This window comes from Salvelinus fontinalis, chromosome 36 (assembly GCF_029448725.1).
Source record: "Salvelinus fontinalis isolate EN_2023a chromosome 36, ASM2944872v1, whole genome shotgun sequence".
Taxonomy (NCBI): Eukaryota; Metazoa; Chordata; class Actinopteri; order Salmoniformes; family Salmonidae; genus Salvelinus; species Salvelinus fontinalis.
Window position 1 is genome coordinate 31,581,793 of NC_074700.1, and position 19,867 is coordinate 31,601,659.

Here is a 19,867-nt window from a genome sequence, read left to right on the forward strand (position 1 = left end):
CTCTAACCCATCAGACTGTAGTGGTGTTATCAACTCTAACCCATCAGACTGTAGTGGTGTTATCAACTCTAACCCATCAGACAGACTGTAGTGGTGTTATCAACTCTAACCCATCAGACTGTAGTGGTGTTATCAACTCTAACCCATCAGACTGTAGTGGTGTTATCAACTCTAACCCATCAGACTGTAGTGGTGTTATCATCTCTAACCCATCAGACTGTAGTGATGTTATCAACTCTAACCCATCAGACTGTAGTGATGTTATCAACTCTAACCCATCAGACTGTAGTGGTGTTATCAACTCTAACCCATCAGACTGTAGTGATGTTATCAACTCTAACCCATCAGACTGTAGTGATGTTATCAACTCTAACCCATCAGACTGTAGTGGTGTTATCAACTCTAACCCATCAGACTGTAGTGATGTTATCAACTCTAACCCATCAGACTGTAGTGGTGTTATCAACTCTAACCCATCAGACTGTAGTGATGTTATCAACTCTAACCCATCAGACAGACTGTAGTGGTGTTATCAACTCTAACCCATCAGACTGTAGTGGTGTTATCAACTCTAACCCATCAGACTGTAGTGGTGTTATCAACTCTAACCCATCAGACTGTAGTGGTGTTATCATCTCTAACCCATCAGACTGACTGTAGTGGTGTTATCAACTCTAACCCATCAGACTGTAGTGGTGTTATCAACTCTAACCAATCAGACAGACTGTAGTGGTGTTATCAACTCTAACCCATCAGACAGACTGTAGTGGTGTTATCAACTCTAACCCATCAGACAGACTGTAGTGGTGTTATCAACTCTAACCCATCAGACTGTAGTGGTGTTATCATCTCTAACCCATCAGACTGTAGTGGTGTTATCAACTCTAACCCATCAGACAGACTGTAGTGATGTTATCAACTCTAACCCATCAGACTGTAGTGGTGTTATCAACTCTAACCCATCAGACTGTAGTGATGTTATCAACTCTAACCCATCAGACTGTAGTGATGTTATCAACTCTAACCCATCAGACTGTAGTGGTGTTATCAACTCTAACCCATCAGACTGTAGTGGTGTTATCAACTCTAACCCATCAGACTGTAGTGGTGTTATCAACTCTAACCCATCAGACTGTAGTGGTGTTATCAACTCTAACCCATCAGACTGTAGTGGTGTTATCAACTCTAACCCATCAGACTGTAGTGGTGTTATCAACTCTAACCCATCAGACTGTAGTGGTGTTATCAACTCTAACCCATCAGACTGTAGTGGTGTTATCAACTCTAACCCATCAGACTGTAGTGGTGTTATCATCTCTAACCCATCAGACAGACTGTAGTGGTGTTATCAACTCTAACCCATCAGACTGTAGTGGTGTTATCATCTCTAACCCATCAGACTGTAGTGGTGTTATCAACTCTAACCCATCAGACTGTAGTGATGTTATCAACTCTAACCCATCAGACTGTAGTGGTGTTATCAACTCTAACCCATCAGACTGTAGTGGTGTTATCAACTCTAACCCATCAGACTGTAGTGGTGTTATCATCTCTAACCCATCAGACTGTAGTGATGTTATCAACTCTAACCCATCAGACTGTAGTGGTGTTATCATCTCTAACCCATCAGACAGACTGTAGTGGTGTTATCAACTCTAACCCATCAGACTGTAGTGGTGTTATCAACTCTAACCCATCAGACTGTAGTGGTGTTATCAACTCTAACCCATCAGACTGTAGTGGTGTTATCAACTCTAACCCATCAGACTGTAGTGGTGTTATCAACTCTAACCCATCAGACAGACTGTAGTGGTGTTATCAACTCTAACCCATCAGACTGTAGTGGTGTTATCATCTCTAACCCATCAGACTGTAGTGGTGTTATCAACTCTAACCCATCAGACTGTAGTGGTGTTATCAACTCTAACCCATCAGACAGACTGTAGTGGTGTTATCAACTCTAACCCATCAGACTGTAGTGGTGTTATCATCTCTAACCCATCAGACTGTAGTGATGTTATCAACTCTAACCCATCAGACTGTAGTGATGTTATCAACTCTAACCCATCAGACTGTAGTGGTGTTATCAACTCTAACCCATCAGACTGTAGTGGTGTTATCAACTCTAACCCATCAGACTGTAGTGGTGTTATCAACTCTAACCCATCAGACAGACTGTAGTGGTGTTATCAACTCTAACCCATCAGACTGTAGTGGTGTTATCATCTCTAACCCATCAGACTGTAGTGGTGTTATCATCTCTAACCCATCAGACTGTAGTGGTGTTATCAACTCTAACCCATCAGACAGACTGTAGTGGTGTTATCAACTCTAACCCATCAGACTGTAGTGGTGTTATCATCTCTAACCCATCAGACTGTAGTGGTGTTATCAACTCTAACCCATCAGACTGTAGTGGTGTTATCATCTCTAACCCATCAGACTGTAGTGGTGTTATCAACTCTAACCCATCAGACTGTAGTGGTGTTATCAACTCTAACCCATCAGACTGTAGTGGTGTTATCATCTCTAACCCATCAGACTGTAGTGATGTTATCAACTCTAACCCATCAGACTGTAGTGATGTTACCAACTCTAACCCATCAGACTGTAGTGGTGTTATCAACTCTCTCTAACCCAGTGGTTCCCAAACTTTTTATATACCCGTATAGGGTTGCAAAGGGTCGGATAATTTCCAGAATCTTTCCAGAAACTTTCCACAGCAATTTAAGCAAGTTCATCAAAAAAAGGTTAGCTTATAATAGTGGACCTTTTTTGTGGGATACAAAGAAGGCAATTCTAGGTCTTGTGGCATATTTTGGTTAAACTATCCCCAATTCAATGGAATTGCAACCCTCTGCATGCACAGTGCATTCTTCCATCACATGTACAGAGAATTCTTCCATCACATGCACAGAGAATTCTTCCATCACATGTGCAGTGCATTCTTCCATCACATGTACAGTCCACTCTTCCATCACATGTACAGTGCATTCTTCCATCACATGTACAGAGAATTCTTCCATCACATGTACAGTGCATTCTTCCATCACATGTACAGAGAATTCTTCCATCACATGTACAGTGCATTCTTCCATCACATGTACAGAGAATTCTTCCATCACATGTACAGTCCACTCTTCCATCACATGTGCAGTGCATTCTTCCATCACATGTACAGAGAATTCTTCCATCACATGTACAGTCCACTCTTCCATCACATGTACAGTGCACTCTTCCATCACATGTACAGTCCACTCTTCCATCACATGTGCAGTGCATTCTTCCATCACATGTACAGAGAATTCTTCCATCACATGTACAGTCCACTCTTCCATCACATGTACAGTCCACTCTTCCATCACATGTGCAGTGCATTCTTCCATCACATGTACAGTCCACTCTTCCATCACATGTACAGTCCACTCTTCCATCACATGTGCAGTGCATTCTTCCATCACATGTACAGTCCACTCTTCCATCACATGTACAGTCCATTCTTCCATCACATGTACAGTGCACTCTTCCATCACATGTACAGTCCACTCTTCCATCACATGTACAGTCCACTCTTCCATCACATGTACAGTCCACTCTTCCATCACATGTACAGTCCACTCTTCCATCACATGCACAGCTGATTCTCTAGATAGTGCACACTAATGAGATGCTGTCGAGCCCACACTACTACACTGTCTGAGCCAAGGACTACATGCTTTCTGGTAAGTTTTGATTACAATACTGGGTGGGCTGAATATATTTTATACGACATACATGATTTTTTTGTTAACTAGTAAATAGTAGCCTACAGCAAAGTGTGTTTAAATCATTTCTAACTTTTCTAACAATTTCTGCTAGTTAGTTTTTGCTACCATGTGGGTTTTAGCTTGCTTGAGCCTGCTAACTGAGGAGTGTTAATTCACCTGTTTCCAAACATGTTTCATTTGAAAACATTTATCTTACAAAGGAGATCTTTAATCTAACTGCTTAACTATTTATCTGTACATGGATTTGTATTTGTTTTCTTACTCATTTTTTTCTAATCTTTACAGGAAAATGCCACGGGCACCATCTGATGTGTGGAGACATTTCCCTGTCTCTCTCTCTCTCTCTCTCTGAAACGAATTCTGCCGAAGTCGTTGCCTCTCCTTGTTCGGGTGGTGTTCGGCGGTCGACGTCACCGGTCTTCTAGCCATCATCGATCCATTTTTCATTTTCCATTGCTTTTGTCTTGTCTTCCCACACACCTGTTTTCAATCCCATCCATTACCTCTTGTGTATTTAACCCTCTGTTTCCCCTCATGTCTTTGTCAGAGATTGTTTTATGTCAACTGTTGTTTCTTGGTGTATAGGTGCGCGACGGGTCCTCGTACCCATGTTTATTTTATGTATGTACATTTTCGTGTTTGGAGCATGTTAAGTGGACATTTATTAAACGTCTCCATTTAAACTCCGTTTTACTCTCCTGCGCCTGACTTCCCTGCCACCTATACACACGACTCTGACTCTCTCTCTCTCTCTCTCTCTCTCTCTCTCTCTCTCTCTCAACAAACTTAGTTTAACTGTATTATCCCATTCAGAAACCCAGAATATAACCTTGTTTTAGTCCACTGTTTATAAACAACGCTATTGTAAAGAAAGACTTCACAGCTTCAAAACGTAAAGTATCAAAAACATTACGAACATTGAATTACGGACTGCAGCTTCCAGCAGGAGCTGTATTCAGCTCAGCGCCTGTAGTGGTCTGACCAAGGCTAAAAATAACCAGCCTCTTTTATACATCTGCTGTAGCCAATGGAGGAGTACGCAAGTCTGCTATGCAAAACAGCCATTGCGACATAAGAGCTACCAATCACATTTCCCTATAAACTCCAGATAGAGAGAGAGAGAGAGAGCTTGGACTTTGCGTTCTCTCTTCATACTTTCTAGTGTCAGGAATAACTTATTTATAATGGGCAGGCGAGGGAAAGTTCAACAGCTTTTATGATGTCATAATCAGAGCCCTTTGTGACATCACAGTCCTAAACACAGATTTGTGTGATGTCATAAAGACAAAACTCTCTAGATTTGGAACAATATGAATGAGGACTCCATTTCAGTAGGAACCAGACATGTTCACCTCCAAATAGCAGAAAATACAGGATCACAGACTGTTACTTGGAGAGAAATTCCAGGAAATATCTCCAATAACTTCCTCATACAATATAACACCTTGTTTTTATGACTGTATGGGTTAAAGGGTGATTCACACTGCTGTTGAGAACTTGGTCAATATTTGTGAGTGAGAGAGAGAGAGAGAGAGAGAGAGAGAGACAGAGGGAGGATATTGAATTTCATCCCTCTCTCTGTCTAACATAAATTTACATGAATAACAATCAATCACAAATTCCTACCATAAATGTTACGTCCCTTGTGAACAGAATCCCTCTGAATGGCCATGCGTCAGCTCATCTACAGACGGAAGGTCCAGCACTGTGTCTCTACCAAATGCTACACGATTCCCTAGTGCACTACTTCTGAAAAGTGGTGCACTATGTAGGGAATAGGGTGCCATTTTGGAGGACACAGATGGACAGTTGTTTTTAATCTCAGAACACACTGACCCTTAGACCCTAGTTTAGGGTCACCCAGCTGGAGGCAGGAGGAAACGCACACACACACACACACACACACACACACACACACACACACACACACACACACACACACACACACACACACACACACACACACACACACACACACACACACACACACACACACACACACACATCCTATTTGTTTTCAATAAATAATTGCTCCATCTGCTCCAGAAGTACACGGAAGCACAGAAGTGAACGTTAAGAGTTCTACGATGGTGATGTCATAATGGGACATATAATAGACATTAATACACTAACAAAAGGTGTGTTACGCGGTGACATACTGAGCCTGTCGAACACAACCCTCTCCCCCAGCTGTATAGACAGTCAGACAACGGGATAGAAGCCAAAACAGGTGCGACCCTAATACGTTACATCACACTTACAGTTAGAAAAAGATCATTGCGGTGGCCGGTAGCCTAGTGGTTAGAGCGTTGGACTTGTAACCGAAAGGTTGCAAGATCAAATCCCTGGGCTGACAAGGTAAAAATCTGTCGTTCTGCCCATGAACTGCCTGCTGTTCCTAGGTCGTCAATGAAAATAAGAATTTGTTCTTAACTGACTTGCCTAATTAAATAAATGGTCAAATAAAAAATTGCTATTTATACTGACTTAAACTGTTGATATCTGATAATGGTCCTTACTGATCATTTGGACAGTCAATTTGTATTTCTATTGGCTAATTCAAAAGCTGTTTCCTTGGTCTAGTTCTGGCGATGTCCTCGTCCACCTGTGTGTCTAGTCTACTGTGCTTCTTACTACAAAAGCCCAACAACAGTTCACAAATCAACACACATATATATATATCTCAGAATAAGATCCAACACAAACGGAGAAAACTGTTTGATAGAGTTTGTTCTTACCTGCATTCCTGACACCTGAACCTCCATTCTCCCGTGTTCCTACCTCGACTCCACCAACGGTCTTTTCAGTCTTATTCTTCCTCCTCCTCTCTCCCGTGTAGAGCTCTGAAATCAAACATTAACACGGAACCAAGGTTAAAAACACACGCGGCAGAATGTCCTTCACAACCGGCGTGTTTGTACGTCGTCAACCATTCATGTCACGTTATACTTTTTTTTTTACTCACCCAACACAGCCCCTTCGCGCCCAAAGTAAACTACAAAAAAACGAAACGAAAGTTACAGTTGTATTGTCTTACTCGACTATCCACGTGGGGGGGGGGGGGGGGGGGGGGGTTGACTCGTGAACCGTGAATCCTGCTCCTTGTTGGTTCCAGACAAGTCAGTGTGGTTGTGAATGCCAGCGCTATGACTCGCTTAGTTAGACTCAGTTAGTTTACTGCAAGTAGGATCAGCTAGGTTCAGGGCGCTCTGCTGTAGTTATCACTCTAAAGAATCACTTCAATGGAAGTATTTTGCACTCAGATTGGGACCCTATTGGTCACTTTCTTTTGTCTTGTTGTCAACTGTAACAACACCACTATTACCAACATTTATGGGTTCAACTCCAAACTTGAAAACGATCCGTTACTTGAATCTTTGGAAAAGCGTATTCTCCGTTGGCTAACCAAGTTCCCGAACGATTTACTTCTAGTAGGTCGGGTATTTTAATATTTCTCAGAATATTTTAATTGATAGATGGCCTCCGGGACAGTCCACTTCTATGACGTTTGAGGCAGTTTATGGAAAGGTTTGATATTATAGATATTTGGAGAGTAAAGTTTCCTAATGACTAGTCTTTCACTTGTAGTAATAAGACCCGCTGCAGACAATCACCACAGATCTTTGGTTGGTGTCTAAATGTTTTGATAAACAGACTATTTCTGTTAACATCCTGGCTACTCCCCTTTCTGACCATAGAGCTGTTTATATTGACATTACACTGTTTATCTCTGATAATGGCCCTTACTGACCATAGAGCTGTTTATCTCTGATAATGGCCCTTACTGACCATAGAGCTGTTTATCTCTGATAATGGCCCTTACTGACCATAGAGCTGTTTATATTGACATTACACTGTTTATCTCTGATAATGGCCCTTACTGACCATAGAGCTGTTTATATTGACATTACACTGTTTATCTCTGATAATGGCCCTTACTGACCATAGAGCTGTTTATATTGACATTACACTGTTTATCTCTGATAATGGCCCTTACTGACTATAGAGCTGTTTATATTGACATTACACTGTTTATCTCTGATAATGGCCCTTACTGACCATAGAGCTGTTTATCTCTGATAATGGCCCTTACTGACCATAGAGCTGTTTATCTCTGATAATGGCCCTTACTGACCATAGAGCTGTTTATCTCTGATAATGGCCCTTACTGACCATAGAGCTGTTTATATTGACATTACACTGTTTATCTCTGATAATGGCCTTGGCAGAGCATCCTACTGGAGGCTTAATAGCTCTATATTAAAACATGCGTTGGTTAAGACATAGATAAACAATTTAATTGTTTACACACTTTTGGAACAAGGCTATAAATGACAATTCATACAGTAACAACTGGGAGCCTTTTAAATATGAGGTTGGAAAATATGTAAGAAAATTTGGGAGATTTGTTGCCAAGACAACGAGAGCTGAAGGAGAAAGTATAATTACAAAGATCGACCTCTCTTGTTCAAAAGCCTGTGGAAAGCAGAGGGAGCCTGTATGAACTGAATGCAGAGGGAGTCTGTATAAACTGAAAGCAGAGGGAGCCAGTATGAACTGAAAGCAGAGGGAGTCTGTATAAACTGAAAGCAGAGGGAGCCTGTATGAACTGAAAGCAGAGGGAGCCTGTATGAACTGAAAGCAGAGGGAGTCTGTATAAACTGAAAGCAGAGGGAGCCTGTATGAACTGAAAGCAGAGGGAGCCTGTATGAACTGAAAGCAGATGGAGACAGTATGAACTGAAAGCAGAGGGAGCCTGTATAAACTGAAAGCAGAGGGAGTCTGTATGAACTGAAAGCAGAGAGAGCCTGTATGAACTGAAAGCAGAGGGAGTCTGTATGAGCCAGTATTAACTGAAAGCAGAGGGAGCCAGTATGAACTGAAAGCAGAGGTAGTCTGTAAGAACTGAAAGCAGAGGGAGCCTGTATAAACTGAAAGCAGAGGGAGTCTGTGTGAACTGAAAGCAGAGGGAGCCTGTATGAACTGAAAGCAGAGGGAGCCAGTATAAACTGAAAACAGAGGGAGACAGTATGAACTGAATGCAGAGGGAGCCTGTATAAACTGAAAGCAGAGGGAGACAGTATGAACTGAAAGCAGAGAGAGCCTGTATGAACTGAAAGCAGAGGGAGTCTGTATGAGCCAGTATTAACTGAAAGCAGAGGGAGCCAGTATGAACTGAAAGCAGAGGTAGTCTGTATGAACTGAAAGCAGAGGGAGCCTGTATAAACTGAAAGCAGAGGGAGTCTGTGTGAACTGAAAGCAGAGGGAGCCTGTATGAACTGAAAGCAGAGGGAGCCAGTATAAACTGAAAACAGAGGGAGACAGTATGAACTGAATGCAGAGGGAGCCTGTATAAACTGAAAGCAGAGGGAGACAGTATGAACTGAAAGCAGAGGGAGCCTGTATGAACTGAAAGCAGAGGGAGCCTGTATAAACTGAAAGCAGAGGGAGCCTGTATAAACTGAAAGCAGAGGGAGACAGTATGAACTGAAAGCAGAGGGAGCCTGCATGAACTGAAAGCAGAGGGAGCCTGTATGAACTGAAAGCAGAGGGAGCCTGTATAAACTGAATGCAGAGGGAGCCTGTATAAACTGAAAGCAGAGGGAGCCTGTATGAACTGAAAGCAGAGGGAGCCAGTATAAACTGAAAGCAGAGGGAGCCTGTATGAACTGAATGCAGAGGGAGCCTGTATAAACTGAAAGCAGAGGGAGCCTGTATGAACTGAAAGCAGAGGGAGCCAGTATAAACTGAATGCATAGGGAGCCAGTATAAACTGAATGCAGAGGGAGCCTGTATGAACTGAATGCAGAGGGAGTCTGTATAAACTGAAAGCAGAGGGAGCCAGTATGAACTGAAAGCAGAGGGAGTCTGTATAAACTGAAAGCAGAGGGAGCCTGTATGAACTGAAAGCAGAGGGAGCCTGTATGAACTGAAAGCAGAGGGAGTCTGTATAAACTGAAAGCAGAGGGAGCCTGTATGAACTGAAAGCAGAGGGAGCCTGTATGAACTGAAAGCAGATGGAGACAGTATGAACTGAAAGCAGAGGGAGCCTGTATAAACTGAAAGCAGAGGGAGTCTGTATGAACTGAAAGCAGAGAGAGCCTGTATGAACTGAAAGCAGAGGGAGTCTGTATGAGCCAGTATTAACTGAAAGCAGAGGGAGCCAGTATGAACTGAAAGCAGAGGTAGTCTGTATGAACTGAAAGCAGAGGGAGCCTGTATAAACTGAAAGCAGAGGGAGTCTGTGTGAACTGAAAGCAGAGGGAGCCTGTATGAACTGAAAGCAGAGGGAGCCAGTATAAACTGAAAACAGAGGGAGACAGTATGAACTGAATGCAGAGGGAGCCTGTATAAACTGAAAGCAGAGGGAGACAGTATGAACTGAAAGCAGAGGGAGCCTGTATGAACTGAAAGCAGAGGGAGCCTGTATAAACTGAAAGCAGAGGGAGCCTGTATAAACTGAAAGCAGAGGGAGACAGTATGAACTGAAAGCAGAGGGAGCCTGCATGAACTGAAAGCAGAGGGAGCCTGTATGAACTGAAAGCAGAGGGAGCCTGTATAAACTGAATGCAGAGGGAGCCTGTATAAACTGAAAGCAGAGGGAGCCTGTATGAACTGAAAGCAGAGGGAGCCAGTATAAACTGAAAGCAGAGGGAGCCTGTATGAACTGAATGCAGAGGGAGCCTGTATAAACTGAAAGCAGAGGGAGCCTGTATGAACTGAAAGCAGAGGGAGCCAGTATAAACTGAATGCATAGGGAGCCAGTATAAACTGAATGCAGAGGGAGCCTGTATGAACTGAATGCAGAGGGAGCCCGTATGAACTGAATGCAGAGGGAGCCCGTATGAACTGAATGCAGAGGGAGCCCTTATGAACTGAATGCAGAGGGAGCCCGTATGAACTGAATGCAGAGGGAGCCTGTATGAACTGAATGCAGAGGGAGCCTGTATGAACTGAATGCAGAGGGAGCCTGTATGAACTGAATGCAGAGGGAGCCTGTATGAGCTGAATGCAGAGGGAGCCAGTATAAATTGAATGCAGAGGGAGCCTGTATGAACTGAAAGCAGAGGGAGCCTGTATGAACTGAATGCAGAGGGAGCCAGTATAAACTGAATGCAGAGGGAGTCTGTATGAACTGAAAGCAGAGGGAGCCAGTATAAACTGAATGCAGAGGGAGCATGTATGAACTGAAAGCAGAGGGAGCCTGTATGAACTGAATGCAGAGGGAGCCTGTATGAACTGAAAGCAGAGGGAGCCTGTATAAACTGAAAGCAGAGGGAGCCTGTATGAACTGAAAGCAGAGGGAGCCAGTATAAACTGAATGCATAGGGAGCCTGTATGAACTGAAAGCAGAGGGAGCCTGTATGAACTGAATGCAGAGGGAGCCTGTATGAACTGAATGCAGAGGGAGCCTGTATGAACTGAATGCAGAGGGAGCCTGTATGAACTGAATGCAGAGGGAGCCCGTATGAACTGAATGCAGAGGGAGCCCGTATGAACTGAATGCAGAGGGAGCCTGTATGAACTGAATGCAGAGGGAGCCTGTATGAACTGAATGCAGAGGGAGCCCGTATGAACTGAATGCAGAGGGAGCCTGTATGAACTGAAAGCAGAGGGAGCCTGTATGAACTGAAAGCAGAGGGAGCCAGTATAAACTGAAAGCAGAGGGAGTCTGTATAAACTGAAAACAGAGGGAGCCTGTATGAACTGAAAGCAGAGGGAGCCAGTATAAACTGAAAGCAGAGGGAGTCTGTATGAACTGAAAGCAGAGGGAGTCTGTATAAACTGAAAACAGAGGGAGCCTGTATGAACTGAATGCAGAGGGAGCCTGTATGAACTGAAAGCAGAGGGAGCCTGTATAAACTGAAAGCAGAGGGAGCCTGTATAAACTGAAAGCAGAGGGAGCCAGTATGAACTGAAAGCAGAGGGAGCCTGTATGAACTGAAAGCAGAGGGAGCCAGTATAAACTGAAAGCAGAGGGAGCCTGTATGAACTGAATGCAGAGGGAGCCAGTATAAACTGAATGCAGAGGGAGCCTGTATGAACTGAAAGCAGAGGGAGCCTGTATGAACTGAATGCAGAGGGAGCCAGTATAAACTGAATGCAGAGGGAGTCTGTATGAACTGAAAGCAGAGGGAGCCAGTATAAACTGAATGCAGAGGGAGCCTGTATGAACTGAAAGCAGAGGGAGCCTGTATGAACTGAATGCAGAGGGAGCCTGTATGAACTGAATGCATAGGGAGCCTGTATGAACTGAAAGCAGAGGGAGCCTGTATGAACTGAATGCAGAGGGAGCCTGTATGAACTGAATGCAGAGGGAGCCTGTATGAACTGAATGCAGAGGGAGCCTGTATGAACTGAATGCAGAGGGAGCCTGTATGAACTGAATGCAGAGGGAGCCTGTATGAACTGAATGCAGAGGGAGCCCGTATGAACTGAATGCAGAGGGAGCCCGTATGAACTGAATGCAGAGGGAGCCTGTATGAACTGAATGCAGAGGGAGCCTGTATGAACTGAATGCAGAGGGAGCCTGTATGAACTGAAAGCAGAGGGAGTCTGTATGAACTGAAAGCAGAGGGAGCCAGTATAAACTGAATGCAGAGGGAGCCTGTATGAACTGAAAGCAGAGGGAGCCTGTATGAACTGAATGCAGAGGGAGCCTGTATGAACTGAATGCATAGGGAGCCTGTATGAACTAAAAGCAGAGGGAGCCTGTATGAACTGAATGCAGAGGGAGCCTGTATGAACTGAATGCAGAGGGAGCCTGTATGAACTGAATGCAGAGGGAGCCTGTATGAACTGAATGCAGAGGGAGCCTGTATGAACTGAATGCAGAGGGAGCCTGTATGAACTGAATGCAGAGGGAGCCCGTATGAACTGAATGCAGAGGGAGCCCGTATGAACTGAATGCAGAGGGAGCCTGTATGAACTGAATGCAGAGGGAGCCTGTATGAACTGAATGCAGAGGGAGCCTGTATGAACTGAAAGCAGAGGGAGCCAGTATAAACTGAATGCAGAGGGAGCCAGTATAAACTGAAAGCAGAGGGAGCCTGTATGAACTGAAAGCAGAGGGAGCCAATATAAACTGAATGCAGAGGGAGCCTGTATGAACTGAAAGCAGAGGGAGCCAGTATAAACTGAAAGCAGAGGGAGCCTGTATGAACTGAAAGCAGAGGGAGCCTGTATGAACTGAAAGCAGAGGGAGCCTGTATGAACTGAAAGCAGAGAGAGCCAGTATAAACTGAAAGCAGAGGGAGTCTGTATAAACTGAAAACAGAGGGAGCCTGTATGAACTGAATGCAGAGGGAGCCTGTATGAACTGAAAGCAGAGGGAGCCTGTATAAACTGAAAGCAGAGGGAGCCTGTATAAACTGAAAGCAGAGGGAGCCAGTATGAACTGAAAGCAGAGGGAGCCTGTATGAACTGAAAGCAGAGGGAGCCAGTATAAACTGAAAGCAGAGGGAGCCTGTATGAACTGAATGCAGAGGGAGCCTGTATAAACTGAAAGCAGAGGGAGCCTGTATGAACTGAAAGCAGATGGAGCCAGTATAAACTGAATGCATAGGGAGCCAGTATAAACTGAATGCAGAGGGAGCCTGTATGAACTGAATGCAGAGGGAGCCTGTATGAACTGAATGCAGAGGGAGCCCGTATGAACTGAATGCAGAGGGAGCCCGTATGAACTGAATGCAGAGGGAGCCTGTATGAACTGAATGCAGAGGGAGCCTGTATGAACTGAATGCAGAGGGAGCCTGTATGAACTGAATGCAGAGGGAGCCTGTATGAACTGAATGCAGAGGGAGCCAGTATAAACTGAATGCAGAGGGAGCCTGTATGAACTGAAAGCAGAGGGAGCCTGTATGAACTGAATGCAGAGGGAGCCAGTATAAACTGAATGCAGAGGGAGTCTGTATGAACTGAAAGCAGAGGGAGCCAGTATAAACTGAATGCAGAGGGAGCCTGTATGAACTGAAAGCAGAGGGAGCCTGTATGAACTGAATGCAGAGGGAGCCTGTATGAACTGAAAGCAGAGGGAGCCAGTATAAACTGAATGCATAGGGAGCCTGTATGAACTGAAAGCAGAGGGAGCCTGTATGAACTGAATGCAGAGGGAGCCTGTATGAACTGAAAGCAGAGGGAGCCTGTATAAACTGAAAGCAGAGGGAGCCTGTATAAACTGAAAGCAGAGGGAGCCCGTATGAACTGAAAGCAGAGGGAGCCTGTATGAACTGAAAGCAGAGGGAGCCAGTATAAACTGAAAGCAGAGGGAGCCTGTATGAACTGAATGCAGAGGGAGCCTGTATAAACTGAAAGCAGAGGGAGCCTGTATGAACTGAAAGCAGATGGAGCCAGTATAAACTGAATGCATAGGGAGCCAGTATAAACTGAATGCAGAGGGAGCCTGTATGAACTGAATGCAGAGGGAGCCTGTATGAACTGAATGCAGAGGGAGCCCGTATGAACTGAATGCAGAGGGAGCCCGTATGAACTGAATGCAGAGGGAGCCTGTATGAACTGAATGCAGAGGGAGCCCGTATGAACTGAATGCAGAGGGAGCCTGTATGAACTGAATGCAGAGGGAGCCTGTATGAACTGAATGCAGAGGGAGCCTGTATGAACTGAATGCAGAGGGAGCCTGTATGAACTGAATGCAGAGGGAGCCAGTATAAACTGAATGCAGAGGGAGCCTGTATGAACTGAAAGCAGAGGGAGCCTGTATGAACTGAATGCAGAGGGAGCCAGTATAAACTGAATGCAGAGGGAGTCTGTATGAACTGAAAGCAGAGGGAGCCAGTATAAACTGAATGCAGAGGGAGCCTGTATGAACTGAAAGCAGAGGGAGCCTGTATGAACTGAATGCAGAGGGAGCCTGTATGAATTGAAAGCAGAGGGAGCCAGTATAAACTGAATGCATAGGGAGCCTGTATGAACTGAAAGCAGAGGGAGCCTGTATGAACTGAATGCAGAGGGAGCCTGTATGAACTGAATGCAGAGGGAGCCTGTATGAACTGAATGCAGAGGGAGCCCGTATGAACTGAATGCAGAGGGAGCCCGTATGAACTGAATGCAGAGGGAGCCCGTATGAACTGAATGCAGAGGGAGCCTGTATGAACTGAATGCAGAGGGAGCCTGTATGAACTGAATGCAGAGGGAGCCTGTATGAACTGAATGCAGAGGGAGCCTGTATGAACTGAAAGCAGAGGGAGCCTGTATGAACTGAAAGCAGAGGGAGCCAGTATGAACTGAAAGCAGAGGGAGTCTGTATAAACTGAAAACAGAGGGAGCCTGTATGAACTAAATGCAGAGGGAGCCTGTATGAACTGAAAGCAGAGGGAGCCTGTATAAACTGAAAGCAGAGGGAGCCTGTATAAACTGAAAGCAGAGGGAGCCAGTATGAACTGAAAGCAGAGGGAGCCTGTATGAACTGAAAGCAGAGGGAGCCAGTATAAACTGAAAGCAGAGGGAGCCTGTATGAACTGAATGCAGAGGGAGCCAGTATAAACTGAATGCAGAGGGAGCCTGTATGAACTGAAAGCAGAGGGAGCCTGTATGAACTGAATGCAGAGGGAGCCAGTATAAACTGAATGCAGAGGGAGTCTGTATGAACTGAAAGCAGAGGGAGCCAGTATAAACTGAATGCAGAGGGAGCCTGTATGAACTGAAAGCAGAGGGAGCCTGTATGAACTGAATGCAGAGGGAGCCTGTATGAACTGAAAGCAGAGGGAGCCTGTATAAACTGAAAGCAGAGGGAGCCTGTATGAACTGAAAGCAGAGGGAGCCAGTATAAACTGAATGCATAGGGAGCCTGTATGAACTGAAAGTAGAGGGAGCCTGTATGAACTGAATGCAGAGGGAGCCTGTATGAACTGAATGCAGAGGGAGCCAGTATAAACTGAATGCAGAGGGAGCCTGTATGAACTGAAAGCAGAGGGAGCCTGTATGAACTGAATGCAGAGGGAGCCAGTATAAACTGAATGCAGAGGGAGTCTGTATGAACTGAAAGCAGAGGGAGCCAGTATAAACTGAATGCAGAGGGAGCCTGTATGAACTGAATGCAGAGGGAGCCAGTATAAACTGAATGCAGAGGGAGCCTGTATGAACTGAAAGCAGAGGGAGCCTGTATGAACTGAATGCAGAGGGAGCCAGTATAAACTGAATGCAGAGGGAGTCTGTATGAACTGAAAGCAGAGGGAGCCAGTATAAACTGAATGCAGAGGGAGCCTGTATGAACTGAAAGCAGAGGGAGCCTGTATGAACTGAATGCAGAGGGAGCCTGTATGAACTGAAAGCAGAGGGAGCCAGTATAAACTGAATACATAGGGAGCCTGTATGAACTGAAAGCAGAGGGAGCCTGTATGAACTGAATGCAGAGGGAGCCTGTATGAACTGAAAGCAGAGGGAGCCTGTATAAACTGAAAGCAGAGGGAGCCTGTATAAACTGAAAGCAGAGGGAGCCAGTATGAACTGAAAGCAGAGGGAGCCTGTATGAACTGAAAGCAGAGGGAGCCAGTATAAACTGAAAGCAGAGGGAGCCTGTATGAACTGAATGCAGAGGGAGCCTGTATAAACTGAAAGCAGAGGGAGCCTGTATGAACTGAAAGCAGATGGAGCCAGTATAAACTGAATGCATAGGGAGCCAGTATAAACTGAATGCAGAGGGAGCCTGTATGAACTGAATGCAGAGGGAGCCTGTATGAACTGAATGCAGAGGGAGCCCGTATGAACTGAATGCAGAGGGAGCCCGTATGAACTGAATGCAGAGGGAGCCTGTATGAACTGAATGCAGAGGGAGCCTGTATGAACTGAATGCAGAGGGAGCCTGTATGAACTGAATGCAGAGGGAGCCTGTATGAACTGAATGCAGAGGGAGCCAGTATAAACTGAATGCAGAGGGAGCCTGTATGAACTGAAAGCAGAGGGAGCCTGTATGAACTGAATGCAGAGGGAGCCAGTATAAACTGAATGCAGAGGGAGTCTGTATGAACTGAAAGCAGAGGGAGCCAGTATAAACTGAATGCAGAGGGAGCCTGTATGAACTGAAAGCAGAGGGAGCCCGTATGAACTGAATGCAGAGGGAGCCCGTATAAACTGAATGCAGAGGGAGCCTGTATGAACTGAATGCAGAGGGAGCCTGTATGAAATGAATGCAGAGGGAGCCCGTATGAACTGAATGCAGAGGGAGCCCGTATGAACTGAATGCAGAGGGAGCCTGTATGAACTGAATGCAGAGGGAGCCTGTATGAACTGAATGCAGAGGGAGCCTGTATGAACTGAATGCAGAGGGAGCCTGTATGAACTGAATGCAGAGGGAGCCAGTATAAACTGAATGCAGAGGGAGCCTGTATGAACTGAATGCAGAGGGAGCCCGTATGAACTGAATGCAGAGGGAGCCTGTATGAACTGAATGCAGAGGGAGCCAGTATGAACTGAATGCAGAGGGAGCCCGTATGAACTGAATGCAGAGGGAGCCTGTATGAACTGAAAGCAGAGGGAGCCTGTATGAACTGAAAGCAGAGGGAGCCAGTATAAACTGAAAGCAGAGGGAGTCTGTATAAACTGAAAGCAGAGGGAGCCAGTATAAACTGAATGCATAGGGAGCCTGTATGAACTGAAAGCAGAGGGAGCCTGTATGAACTGAATGCAGAGGGAGCCTGTATGGACTGAATGCAGAGGGAGCCTGTATGAACTGAATGCAGAGGGAGCCTGTATGAACTGAATGCAGAGGGAGCCCGTATGAACTGAATGCAGAGGGAGCCCGTATGAACTGAATGCAGAGGGAGCCTGTATGAACTGAATGCAGAGGGAGCCTGTATGAACTGAATGCAGAGGGAGCCTGTATGAACTGAATGCAGAGGGAGCCTGTATGAACTGAAAGCAGAGGGAGCCTGTATGAACTGAAAGCAGAGGGAGCCAGTATAAACTGAAAGCAGAGGGAGTCTGTATAAACTGAAAACAGAGGGAGCCTGTATGAACTGAATGCAGAGGGAGCCTGTATGAACTGAAAGCAGAGGGAGCCTGTATAAACTGAAAGCAGAGGGAGCCTGTATAAACTGAAAGCAGAGGGAGCCAGTATGAACTGAAAGCAGAGGGAGCCTGTATGAACTGAAAGCAGAGGGAGCCAGTATAAACTGAAAGCAGAGGGAGCCTGTATGAACTGAATGCAGAGGGAGCCTGTATAAACTGAAAGCAGAGGGAGCCTGTATGAACTGAAAGCAGATGGAGCCAGTATAAACTGAATGCATAGGGAGCCAGTATAAACTGAATGCAGAGGGAGCCTGTATGAACTGAATGCAGAGGGAGCCTGTATGAACTGAATGCAGAGGGAGCCCGTATGAACTGAATGCAGAGGGAGCCCGTATGAACTGAATGCAGAGGGAGCCTGTATGAACTGAATGCAGAGGGAGCCTGTATGAACTGAATGCAGAGGGAGCCTGTATGAACTGAATGCAGAGGGAGCCTGTATGAACTGAATGCAGAGGGAGCCAGTATAAACTGAATGCATAGGGAGCCTGTATGAACTGAAAGTAGAGGGAGCCTGTATGAACTGAATGCAGAGGGAGCCTGTATGAACTGAATGCAGAGGGAGCCAGTATAAACTGAATGCAGAGGGAGCCTGTATGAACTGAAAGCAGAGGGAGCCTGTATGAACTGAATGCAGAGGGAGCCAGTATAAACTGAATGCAGAGGGAGTCTGTATGAACTGAAAGCAGAGGGAGCCAGTAGAAACTGAATGCAGAGGGAGCCTGTATGAACTGAATGCAGAGGGAGCCAGTATAAACTGAATGCAGAGGGAGCCTGTATGAACTGAAAGCAGAGGGAGCCTGTATGAACTGAATGCAGAGGGAGCCAGTATAAACTGAATGCAGAGGGAGTCTGTATGAACTGAAAGCAGAGGGAGCCAGTATAAACTGAATGCAGAGGGAGCCTGTATGAACTGAAAGCAGAGGGAGCCTGTATGAACTGAATGCAGAGGGAGCCTGTATGAACTGAAAGCAGAGGGAGCCAGTATAAACTGAATACATAGGGAGCCTGTATGAACTGAAAGCAGAGGGAGCCTGTATGAACTGAATGCAGAGGGAGCCTGTATGAACTGAAAGCAGAGGGAGCCTGTATAAACTGAAAGCAGAGGGAGCCTGTATAAACTGAAAGCAGAGGGAGTCAGTATGAACTGAAAGCAGAGGGAGCCTGTATGAACTGAAAGCAGAGGGAGCCAGTATAAACTGAAAGCAGAGGGAGCCTGTATGAACTGAATGCAGAGGGAGCCTGTATAAACTGAAAGCAGAGGGAGCCTGTATGAACTGAAAGCAGATGGAGCCAGTATAAACTGAATGCATAGGGAGCCAGTATAAACTGAATGCAGAGGGAGCCTGTATGAACTGAATGCAGAGGGAGCCTGTATGAACTGAATGCAGAGGGAGCCCGTATGAACTGAATGCAGAGGGAGCCCGTATGAACTGAATGCAGAGGGAGCCTGTATGAACTGAATGCAGAGGGAGCCTGTATGAACTGAATGCAGAGGGAGCCTGTATGAACTGAATGCAGAGGGAGCCTGTATGAACTGAATGCAGAGGGAGCCAGTATAAACTGAATGCAGAGGGAGCCTGTATGAACTGAAAGCAGAGGGAGCCTGTATGAACTGAATGCAGAGGGAGCCAGTATAAACTGAATGCAGAGGGAGTCTGTATGAACTGAAAGCAGAGGGAGCCAGTATAAACTGAATGCAGAGGGAGCCTGTATGAACTGAAAGCAGAGGGAGCCCGTATGAACTGAATGCAGAGGGAGCCCGTATAAACTGAATGCAGAGGGAGCCTGTATGAACTGAATGCAGAGGGAGCCTGTATGAAATGAATGCAGAGGGAGCCCGTATGAACTGAATGCAGAGGGAGCCCGTATGAACTGAATGCAGAGGGAGCCTGTATGAACTGAATGCAGAGGGAGCCTGTATGAACTGAATGCAGAGGGAGCCTGTATGAACTGAATGCAGAGGGAGCCTGTATGAACTGAATGCAGAGGGAGCCAGTATAAACTGAATGCAGAGGGAGCCTGTATGAACTGAATGCAGAGGGAGCCCGTATGAACTGAATGCAGAGGGAGCCTGT

General features: G+C 45.5%; 1 protein-coding gene across 1 annotated transcript in view; it reads right to left on the minus strand.

The window, feature by feature from the left end:
- LOC129835598 (serine/threonine-protein kinase 26-like) overlaps positions 1-6,626 on the minus strand; it is a 22,109-nt gene extending 15,483 nt beyond the window's left edge. Inside the window, exon 1 of the mRNA XM_055901296.1 lies at positions 6,506-6,626. Coding sequence (XP_055757271.1) covers positions 6,506-6,532 — 27 coding nt within the window. The 5' untranslated portion in view covers positions 6,533-6,626. The remainder of the gene's footprint in view (positions 1-6,505) is intronic.
- Positions 6,627-19,867: the final 13,241 nt, after the last annotated feature.